General features: G+C 38.9%; 1 protein-coding gene and 1 long non-coding RNA gene across 6 annotated transcripts in view; one reads left to right on the plus strand and one right to left on the minus strand.

Annotated features, from left to right (window-relative positions):
* Positions 1-11818, plus strand: part of LOC136847644 (uncharacterized) — a 372082-nt gene that overhangs the window by 153038 nt on the left and 207226 nt on the right. The gene's annotated exons all lie outside the window — the stretch shown is intronic.
* The window catches only part of LOC136847640 (protein vestigial-like), a 159618-nt gene that overhangs the window by 4872 nt on the left and 142928 nt on the right, over positions 1-11818 (minus strand). For 3 of the 4 annotated variants that reach the window (XM_067119357.1, XM_067119356.1, XM_067119355.1), the window contains exon 5: positions 10533-10690. In XM_067119357.1, the coding sequence (XP_066975458.1) occupies positions 10533-10690 (158 nt within the window). Of the gene's footprint in view, positions 1-10527; positions 10691-11818 lie in introns of those variants that run through there. The other variant, XM_067119358.1, reaches the window with a different exon arrangement.

Here is an 11818-nt window from a genome sequence, read left to right on the forward strand (position 1 = left end):
CGTCGACCACTAAACCCTTACTGAACTTGCTTAGGTCATACGCCTCAGCTGATTGGTCTTTTATAATCGAAAGGAACCAATAAGGGTCTTCTGTGTATGGCACTCGTTTGAATCGCCCACTGCAAACCCCAATGATCGTATGGCGTTCGACGAATCGGCAGTATCTGTTCGTAACTCTCTGATCACAAAGACGTACAAACATCTAGCGAATTTCTATATAAATCAGTTCATATACATTATATATATATATATATATATATATATATAGAGAGAGAGAGAGAGAGAGAGAGAGAGAGAGAGAGAGAGAGAGAGAATATGTGTATGTATATATGTATATATATATATATATATATATATATATATATATATATATATATATATATATATATATATATATATATATATATATATATGGATATGTAAGTATATATATACATATATATCTGCTAAACTTTCGACGCGTTTCAACGGATCATACTTCAAAAACACATCGAAATCACAAAAAATACATACATATATACATATACATTTATGTGCGCGCGTGCTAAAAGTAATTAACATGAAAAAAAGGACCAGGTTTGTCTCAGCTGACAGAGATATAAGAAAAATTACACCTTTCTCAAATTATAAAAACTAGAAAAAAATCCTTCGACCCCTATTCCAAAAAAGTTAACCTCTTAAGGCCTTCATGTCATGGTGCCTTTTTAATTGAAATGGCATCCTTTTTAATTGCTGTATCTTTCATTTCACCTGACCTGCACGTTGCATGAAGAAATTAAATTGTTCCCGTTATCTTCATCCATTAGAGCGGTGGTATGGGGGTGTGGGTGAGAAGTGGGGGCGGGGGAAGCGTGTCGTTATATTTACATCACTTTTTTTTTTTTTTTTTTTTTTTTAGGCAGTTACTGCCATACGGATTTCATTTACCGGCAAAAATGACCAAGGCTCTCCAGACGATACTATCACGGCCCATAAAAGAGCAATTTTAATAAAGAACGAACAAAAAACCCTTTAGATTCCCCTCCAAAAGCCCATTGAGCGTCTTTCACAGAGATCGAGAGGAGATGACTTTCTGGACCATTCCGTATCGACGTCCGTCGATGGCTACCCATTGGCTTGGCAGGACCTCTTCTGCATGTTATCGAGAAGCATCACTCGTGACTTGATGGCCAAGACATTGCTCACATTCCCACCAATATTGAGAACCACTACCTCGTCTCCACCATTAGGCAACCATGATAGCATCCTCCTACTCCTCTTACCTATTTCTTCTTCCTCCTCCTCCTCCTCCTCCTCCTCCTCCTCCTCCTCCTCCTCCTCCTCCTCCTCCTCCTCCTCCTCCTCCTCCTCCTCCTGTGTTACCTAATGAAAGACAAATATATGGTGAATAGAACGGACAGTTGCCTTTCCTGGCCGAGTTTCTGTCCCTGGCATGGCGATACAGTTTCATAATTTAATTCCCCAAAAATCGGAATCAAAAACTTTTTATAGAAACCATTGCTGAAAACATGAGAGAATCGGGGAGTTACGAGTTCGTTGGCATGGCACTTTATTCACACTTGCTTCTGAATGACAACGATAAAAACTTTCGTAGTCAGCGCATTAGTTCACTTCACAGAAACTGTGATGTGGTTATTGTGCGAAATCTGTGGTATAATGAAAATAGAATTTTTGATTGTTGGGGGTCTTTATCTGATCTTTCTTTCTGTCTGTTCTAAGCGAAAACTAGGAAGCAAGATTTCCTTAATCCGACAGTGTTGCCTCACACATTACCTATTCCTTAGGAAAGAAAATCAGCGGTTCTCTTTAGTTGAGAGAACAAGAGAAATGATCATGATTGGTTTTCTTCATGTCAAAGAAATAATTGTGATCCGGTGTAATAAAAAACAAGTAAAAAATGTGCCTACGTTTCTTCGGCGCAATCAGCTTATAATGCTGTATGAGCCGCGGCCCATGAAACTTTCAGCCACGGCCCGGTGGTGCCCTGTCCTATAGCGTTACCAGACTTACGATCATGGCTAACTTTAACCTTAAATAAAATCAAAATTACTGAGGCTAGAGGGCTGCAACTTGGTATGTTTGCTGATTGGAGGGTGGATGATCAACATACCAATTTGCAGCCCTCCAGCCTCAGTGGTTTTTAAGTGAGGACTGAAAGAAAAAGTGAGGACAGATAGACAAATAGTCATCTGAGTAGTTTTCTTTTACAGAAAACTAAACGTTTCATTACCTAAGCCGTAATTTTTACATGTATTAAATTCGAAAATAAATTATGTACACTCTCTCTCTCTCTCTCTCTCTCTCTCTCTCTCTCTCTCTCTCTCTCTCTCTCTCTCTCTCTACATACATACGAGTATATGTATGTATATATATATATATATATATATATATATATATATATTTATTTATTTATTTATATTATATATATATATATATATATATATATATATATATATATATATATATGTGTGTGTGTGTGTGTGTGTTTAATACAGCTGGAATGACGAGGTGCTCCAGAAGTAGGATGCCATGCTGGTATATTCCCAGGAAAAGCTGAAGAAAGGATAAGGAAATGAGGGCACTGGTGCAACATGCGACATACTGCCAGGAAGATCATCCCACATTTTGACTGCAAACTAAAATAGTAATCTCCTTAGCTGGGAAGATAATCGAAAGGTAGAAATACCAGCGAGGGTCTAAATTATATCTATCATTGTGGAAAGGGAGAAGACAATTTCGTAAAATGAAAAGACATAACTTCAATTTCATTTCATGATAAATGATATAGTCGGTACAGCATTGCATTTAAATGGCATCTTGTTTATTGAAGCATAGCCAATATTTGCCGTAGATACTGCAAAATATCCCACGTACTTCGCGTAAGGAGTATCGCTCTTTCATTATCTGTCATCATAACTCAGAGTCACAAGTCACCATCTTCAAAAGGTTTCCAGGCCTTGCATGCGATGGGGAGAATTTCCGTGGGAATAACGATAAAATTTCTCTGCAGCGTCAGTAGCTAGCAATTAAATATTATACCCACATTCGATCACATAAACACTTATGCGTTCATAGCCTGGCATTTTGTAAGCTGGAACGTTGCCAGAGGAAGGTGCATTTCTAACTTACCTCGCCATTTCACCTGCCGGAACAGAATTTATATACAAGACTCCAGCGAACTCCTCTTATCCCTTTTTAAGGTCTGCATTCCCGCATCCCGTTATTCCATTTCAGCTTCACTTTTTTTAATATCATTTTTACACTGGGGATCTCTGGCTTCCCCTCTCCTCGTGATTTATCTCTGTCCCCTTTTCCCAACCCCTCTCTCTCTCTTCCACCGAAAATCTCTTCCACATCAAATACTGGACCCCCTGCAGTGCGCGCTGTATTTTTCCGTAATCTCTCTCTCTCTCTCTCTCGGCAGATAGAAAATACTTGAAAGCTTTGTATGCTGCTTTAAATATTGTATATTACGTCTAACACCGTGTTGTGACACTAATTGTATTTTTCTATGTATAGCCTACATTCAGATAGCCCGCACTTGCTGTATATGTCGTGTATCATTTCTCTCTCTCTCTCTCTCTCTCTCTCTCTCTCTCTCTCTCTCTCTCTCTCTCTCTCTCTCTCTCTCTCTCCCCTTACGTATATCGGGGAAGAGATGTACGAATTCACAGTCGGGTCCGAAATCAGGTAGCCTCTTCTATCTTGACAAGCGTATAAATGGAGACCCCGGCACTGCCGCCTCTCTCTGTTTGGGGTCATTATTCTATGTGCGAGATTTAGAGTTGCATGTGCTAAAAGTCGGAATGTGTAAAGAATGTGTAAAATGTATCATAGCCTAAATGTAAAGCCACGAACATTAAGTTTAGCTATTAACAATAATAATTTTTATCACTTTAGCAAGTTTTCTTTCTTATAAAAAATAAATTTAAATTCAGTACCAATAACCCAAACTGAACTTGAGCTCATTTCGAAATAGATTTAAAAACTAACAGGAAGCTATAACGAAAACTAGTTTTTAAAAATCTCTACAACGATGTCGCGTCTGCGGAAAAAAGAAAGCCTAAATTCTTCAGTCGCTTCTTGACAAAAGAGATTACCAGTGGCTCAACCAACACCCGCCACCCCCTCCAAAAAAAAAGAGCATGTTCGGGCGGAATGTTAATCTATATAAAGTCATAATAAAGACAGCGATATTTGTATGAATAAAGCGAGAGAATGAGGAAGGCTTTACAGTCTAGTTAAAAAAAATAGAGAGTCGTCAACAGACCACTCACTGCTCGGAAACAAGATAATTTAGTAACTTCCTTTGGTCTTGCGCAACCCACACCAGTGCAGTTACCATATGATGAATTAGACAATAGGTTTCTGATGAAACCATAAGAAGCACTACAAAATGGAAGTGGCTTCACAAAAGGGTGGGAAGGTTACAAGGATCATCGTCTAGGATTTGACTTGCAATGTGCCGAACAAATCGTTGAATTTTGAATTCCGTCAGTTGGTGGGACGAAAGCACGCCTCCGGGCCCATCATAGCAAGTTGATCTGTTGTCGTCCACACGGTGCTAGTTATTGCTCTGTTGACCATTTTATTCCCAAATCATTTTCGGTTGTGTATGGTGAATAGAATCGACCGTGGTGTAAGCTGAACCCTGTTTCTTTCCATAGGTAATGTTAAAGTAAAACATTACTTAGTTGGTCACTATAGAATTATGAGTCCTAGCACACTCATGTCGCATTTATTGCTCTACGGTTTCTTATCATTTTTCATCCTGTTTATATAAGGTTTATTTTTTTCTCGCACTCCCTCATTTGCCAATAGTACGACCTATATCCAGAAATATTTCCAGGCGCATTTTCCCTCGCTTTCGAATATTCTGATCTATATGAGCATGCCGGCAATTCAGAATATTATTAGACCGATTACTCGAGGAAGCAATATTCACTTTTTGCACTGGGGTGAAAAGTTAAATTTCTCCCTCCAGGCATAGCACATCGAGGCAGGATATGCAGGATGTTGCATTCTCCTACAAGTGAGCGCGAATTTAAGCAACCGGGAAATGTGTCAGCAATGACATCTGGCAAGTTTTGACTGAACCGGAAACGCCCGACGTCCAAATCAACAAAATATCTCTTTAATTGTGCATTGTGTCTCTACGTCGCAATATATATTTGTATATATATGTGTGTGTGTGTGTGAGAGAGAGAGAGAGAGAGAGAGAGAGAGAGTCAACGGCGTGGGAAGAATCGTTTAGAGTATCTAATCTGTCCACATCCAGAGCGAGCGTGGATCGAAACAAGCCGATGACAGCGATAGGGTCGGTCGATCGCGTGATAAGAATGTTGTCTTTGATGTGCGGGGAAATACTTGTGCTTTAGCTACTCGTAGCACTTCTCGCTCGGAGAGGGAGCGCTCACTTGGCGGTGCGGAACATAGCGAAGGGAGCCGAGGAACTCTTATATCGTGTGATTCATCTCTCTCGTTATATTGAGCGGGAGAGTGAGTAGTAATAAGGTTCCTGCAGAGAGAGGGAGAGTGGGAGTTAACACAGCAAGCGCATTGCTGCTTTCACAAATGAATCTCGATGCTTCTCATTGTAAGGAAGCTTTGGGACGAGTAAACTAAAAGCCTTTTCCAGGACAGGCCCAAATAAAAGAAAAACAAAAAGAATTCTGTCTGTTATGGAAACCGATCATTTGCGACAATGAGCTCAAAAGAAAATACGCGTGAACGTTACTTTAATGAAGTTCATCGAAAAAGAAAACGTGGTCATGACAAAATCAGTTTCACATCTTTCATCACGATGAGCTCTTGCGGCGATCATAGGTGATTACTTATTGCGAGTTGCATAGTCAGAAAAACGGAGAAAGATCTTATATCTTTCTTAGTGTTCAACGAAAAAAGCTGGCCTGCAATTCTAAACGTGGAAATCGGTAATCATGGGATTCAGCTATTTCTTTTAATCTTGGATCGTGCTAGTTCGAAAATCCCAGGATAGTCCTGCGTCAGTAATCCTCAGATGACGCGATTTAGGCAATCCTCGGATTGGGCAGTACAACGATTGTCTATCCACTTACTTCCAGGCTTTGGAATTCTCTCCATGTTTTTGTTTTTCCTGACTCATAACGTATTCTTTAAGAGGTAGTTGTTTTATCGCATTCTTTATGGGTAATTCTCGCTTTCTCGCCTTCTCTTTAGTCTTCCTTCAGGTCCGGGGTACAAAAGGGATTTTTGTTGCCCGTCCCTTCGGCCTTTGCGCTTAATGGAGCATTAATCCCAAAAAATAACGTAAATAATACCAGTAAGGAAGGTTCAAAGATAGTATCTTCCAAAGGATGACGACGAGGAAATGGAACATTACAATCTTGTTTTCACCTCTGCTTTATAGTGACTCAAACGCTGACGAGCAAATTTGAGCGAGCTGGGCCATAAATCATGTGAAACGCAGGAGTTAGTTATTTTTCTTTAACTGGTTGTCCAACGCATCATAAACCCGTCACGGAAATTACTATCATTGTCAAAACCAAACCCTAAGGAGTAATTACTGTGAATTATGTTAAGTGTGTGTGTGAGTATGACGCAGCAACTCCAGGGTGCATGGAAACTCATGAAAGGCAGTAATGATGCGGTATTGCATGACGGAGCAACTCGCCGGTCCTTTCGATAGAAAGGAAAAGCTGATGGCGTTCTCGTACAAAATTTGCTTGACTTTTTCATTTTGCAAGTTCGGTCACGGTAATATGCTTAAACAAAACAGTCTCTCATGACCCAGTTACGAATTTGTGTTTTCTGCCTCTCAGTTTCTACTGCGTCTTCATTTCTTTTGATCTGGCATGACCTGCTATCCAGTCGGTAATACTTAGAAAAAAGTAATAGCTACAAATCAAGGGAAGTTTTGCGCATGCCAGAAAATCTTAGAAATGTCTTGTAAATGTCATTTTCATGTTAAAAAGGAAACCAAATTTCACTGTAAATCTTTCCCTTTTCTGATTTTGTTGCTGTGTGAACGTTTCTTTTGAATAGTAGGCTATACCTCCTCCTAATTACGTTGCCATGTTGATACAGACGAGTGCGTGCGCAAGCACGCAAAATGAATTGCACCCAAAGTGTATCTTCAGATGCTGATTGGAGAGTCGATTAAGGAAAACAAGCGAGGTAGCCTATCATAAGTTCCGCTTGACAGTCAGCCAAAGACCAATTTAGAATCAACATGAACACCGTTGAGAAATGGTCGTTTTGGGAGGATTCCAGCGCTCCCCCGACTGACATCGGAATGCGTTTTATCATCAGTCGATAACCAGAAGCGAATGGCGTCTCCCGTGGGAGTGGCTGGAAAGGAATGTCCGTCCTCGCGGAGATAAGCATCTCTCGAAACAAGAACATCCAGGGATCATGCCATTTGCAAATTGCCCATCGAAAGGAGAATGATAATTACCTCATGTTAGGTTGTAATCATCTTTTAAGAGCTGATATCTATGGGCCAGGTTTTCCACGCTTCCCAAAGCCCCTTTGTTCTGGAACGTGGCGAAAAAAGCCTTTATAAAGCCTACTTTAATGACCGTCTTCGAAAAGTCATCCTTATCTCTCGAAGAAAATGACGCTATTTTCCCGGCCATTTTCCCTTGGTGCCAGTGACTGACATTTTAGTTACGAAACGCAGCACATTTCTTTTCTCTACATCATTGTCATTTTTCTTCACTTTTATATCACTTTACGTTACAATTTTTTTCTTTTTTCACATTAATGAGTCTTTTCTCTGTAAGTTTACGCGAAATGAAAACAGATTGATGCCAAGTTTCCTGGTAAGTACCATGAAATATGGGACATCTCCCGAACGCATTTCCTTTATATACTTCGGTTTCTTGTACAAAACATTGCTTTCAGAATAGACTGAAAGACGGTCTCATTGGAAGAATAACATAGGATTGCTTTGGAAAAAAGGTAATTCGCCATTCACTCCTTCTTGTTGCCCTTCCAATTCTTTTACTATTTTCCTTTCATTGTCATTTTATACATTTCTTTCTCTTTACTAGAATGTTTTCATGGTAGCCATATAAGATGTGACATTCATTAATTTGCATTAATATTGTTGTCGAGTGCTATACCTCTTCCGCAGGCCAGCATAAGTGCTTTGTTGTAGAGCTTGCAACCTCACTCCTTGTACCCAAAGAATTTAAAGGGATAGTAAAAACAAATTGCCTCATTAGAAAAGAATGTTCATTATTATTTTTGCTGTTACAGATTAATACCTCTTATTATATCTGTTTTTGTTGCTCCAACTTTCACTGCTATCAATCGTGGCATTATCATTCTTGCACCTGGTTTTGATTCCGATGCACTTTGCAAGGAAATCAAGTGATTCATTGCTATAATTAATTTATTTTCTTTATATCTATTTACTGTTGAGAGCTCAGCACTTCTTCCTAATGCGTCGCAGTACACTGTAAGGTTTGGATGCTTCCGTTATGATGAGGGGAACTGAAATCGGTACATCGCTAGGTCGTCAGGAGCGCAATTATTGCATTCTTCTCTGTTCATCTTCTGGATCCGCCACTTCTACCGCCCATTCTCCCAGTGTACACCCCTCGCTGCCCCCCTTCCACCACACCCACTCTCTCTCTCTCTCTCTCTCTCTCTCTCTCTCTCTCTCTCTCTCTCTCTCTCTCTCTCTCTCCGTTATTTATTTTTCGATCCTAGTCTTCTTCTTCCTCTTGATATCTGTCATTGACTGGTTATCTAATGTCATTTCACTTTTCCACCGTTTTCTTTGCTTCTCTCTTCTTCTTACTCAGATGTAGCAAGATCTTGGTATGCGTTCCTGTTATATGTTGCTGCTGCGCTAACGCTTCCAAAAAAGTGCAGATATGGAAGTAGGAAAAATATGCGAGAACCTTGGAATCATTCCCGCCGCGTTGGGTCAGAACCTATTACTGACGTCACTACCAACAATATTGTCCCCACCAAAGGGACCCTTGCCTGCGTTCGTTTCCAGTGTTTTCTCTCTGTTATTGGCTGAAAATACAGCCTAGACTTCACATTAGATATAATCACTCAAGTTCAAATGGGATGTTTATTTCTTTGACATAAATGATTAGCGTTCAGAAACTTCATATGGTATTTAATTCAATCGGTTTTAACTCAAAAGTGCCAACCGGTTAGCAAAACGTTCATGGTGTCGTGATGTTTTCATTCTCAAAGCGAAGCGGAAATTCAAGCCACAAACGACCAGGCGTAGACTGTGTTCAGCCCTTCATCGATATAATTACATGCTGTGAAGGCGACCAACAACCATTTAATCATGTTACACCCTCGTGTATACAATATATGTATATATATTATGTAGCCTATATATATATATATATATATATATATATATATATATATATATATATATATGTGTGTATATACAGTATATATCCTTATGAAATACCTAAATATTTTCCAGCTCTCTGGTCTAGGCTACTGTATATAAGATCCAATGAGACGAGATATGAGCACTCAGAATTTTTCTTAAAGCAATTATCGTTTTCGTTCAATCCTACATAAAAAAAAAGAAATACAGTTTCAAGAAAAAATCTACATTCTATGACATAAGTTTAAAAAGGAGAAAAAAACAGTTATTATATAACAGTTCTCAAACAGGAACACTGCGAGTAAAATCTTATTTCTCAAATTGCTGGCCACGACATTTGTTATATTTATAAAAAGAAATTCATCGTATTGTAGCTGTGACATACAGACAAACTGGCATACAACCTGGGAGATCTACCAAATACCAACACACACACACACACACACACACACACACACACATATATATATATATATATATATATATATATATATATATATATATATATATATATATATATATATATATATATATATATATATATATATATATATATATATATATATATGTACATATATGGATGCATTTATATATTTGCATACTTAAGACAGCATATTTAAAGAGGAATGTTGTCCCAGGAATACTAGACTGGAAATAATGTTGATATTTCCAGAACTAACTGCATTAATCTACCTGCATGTCAGTAAACCAATTGGTGCATCTTATCAAAGTAGAATCCCAGTTTCAAAATCTACAGTAGATCCCAGATACACAGTTTACTTCTGAACAACTTCATTCTTTTGTAATTAACGTTACATGCTGTCTTTTAAAACAAATGATAATTATAAACCGCAGTTTCACTGAACAAATTGCATTCTGAAAATAATTTAATCCGCGTAATTTGAGACTCGATAGCAAGCTTAGGATTATTCTCAGAATCTGTCAGAATGGCACCTAAATGAGAGGTAATAAAAAGAATGCTAATAACTGCTAAGAGCGGATGGAATTAAATATGTAATTAATAAGTTTTAGTTAAAAAGGCAAGAAACAGTTTTGCCTGAGAGAGTACCTCAAGCTAGAGATCTAGTCAAACACAAGACTGGGAGGCCTTGACAAGGAGCCAATGGCACAGCCCAAGATTTAAGGCTGTATGGGTCACCCCATGCTTTTTCCAACTAACCTGACATGGACGAGAAGTGGTGGGTGTAGGCAGCCGTTGGGTCAAGTGTAACGTCGTCATGCAGCCTAGGGGCAGTTGCCCAGGGGTCTGCCTTGCCCACGACGCACTGTGGAAGGCGAGGTCGTCCCATCAGGAGGGAGGAGTAGTTGTGGGAATACCTGCGAAAGACAAGAGAGAAGATATGAGTGGTTCACTGCTTCTGACTGCCTTGCGTCCGCTTGCGTCTCATAGATACGTCTCCGTTGAAGGAGAACCGCGAAGGGAATCTACCAGCGCCCCATCCCCTGCTCTTTATTTCTGATGATGAAAGGAATCTGTGACAAGGAGTTTCGTTGCCATTTAGTTTTATTTCACAGTATCACATCCTTGTTATTTAGCCGCAGAAAAGCAATTTCGCAGTTGATTTTTTGTCTTTTTGATTCTTTTTTTCATGAATAACTTGTAAGATATTTAAGTGTGTCATCTAGTCTCGTCTCAGTAACTGATATGAACTTGTCTTCGTTCGGGTCACGGCTGGGATGACCGACTCATTGCCGGCATGCACTCTTTGCATTAAGTGAAACTGCGTCCTTATACAGGAAATTGATTGAATGACACGATTATTGAAGAGATATAATAAAAAACTAATTCAACTTCATTATGACCGCCTAATTTCTTCTGAAATAAGTGGGTTGGTTGTGTGGTATTTTTATACTTGAAAATGAAACCATTCCTGTCTTAAGTTAATAACCCAACCTAGACTCATAATTTCTGTCCCAAATTAGTTAATTAACCTTGTATGCACTTTTTGTTGAAAGAAAAACGTTGTTTGATTTATAATGGTTCCTCAAGTGAACATACAAAGATAGACCATGCAGTCAGCAAAACTGCACAATTTTTTGTTGCTCATGATACGATCTTCTATAAACGAACAGATCGACCTCCACATATTTCTCTTACTGTTGCTGTTCCTGATGAAACTGCTGATGAACAGACAACCTAATGACGCAAAATACAAAGAATAAAATGACAACTTAGCCAGAAAGCATCGACTGTCATAAAGTGATCCAAATTTTTATAGTATATTACACATGAAGAGTTAAATTGACATTTTACATAGTTACGATAAATTTCTCGGCAAGTTTTTAATGCCACAAGCCTTTTCTTTCAGAAATTGTTACGTTTCCTCTCTGCACTTTGTATTCGTTTTTCAATTTCATTTTTGTCCTGCGCTGGCATTTAATACATTCAATATACAGTGACCACTAATGAGCTACGGGTCACCACCTCGGTAAGTGACACTTTTG

Source organism: Macrobrachium rosenbergii, chromosome 17 (genome assembly GCF_040412425.1).
Source record: "Macrobrachium rosenbergii isolate ZJJX-2024 chromosome 17, ASM4041242v1, whole genome shotgun sequence".
Classification (NCBI taxonomy): domain Eukaryota; kingdom Metazoa; phylum Arthropoda; class Malacostraca; order Decapoda; family Palaemonidae; genus Macrobrachium; species Macrobrachium rosenbergii.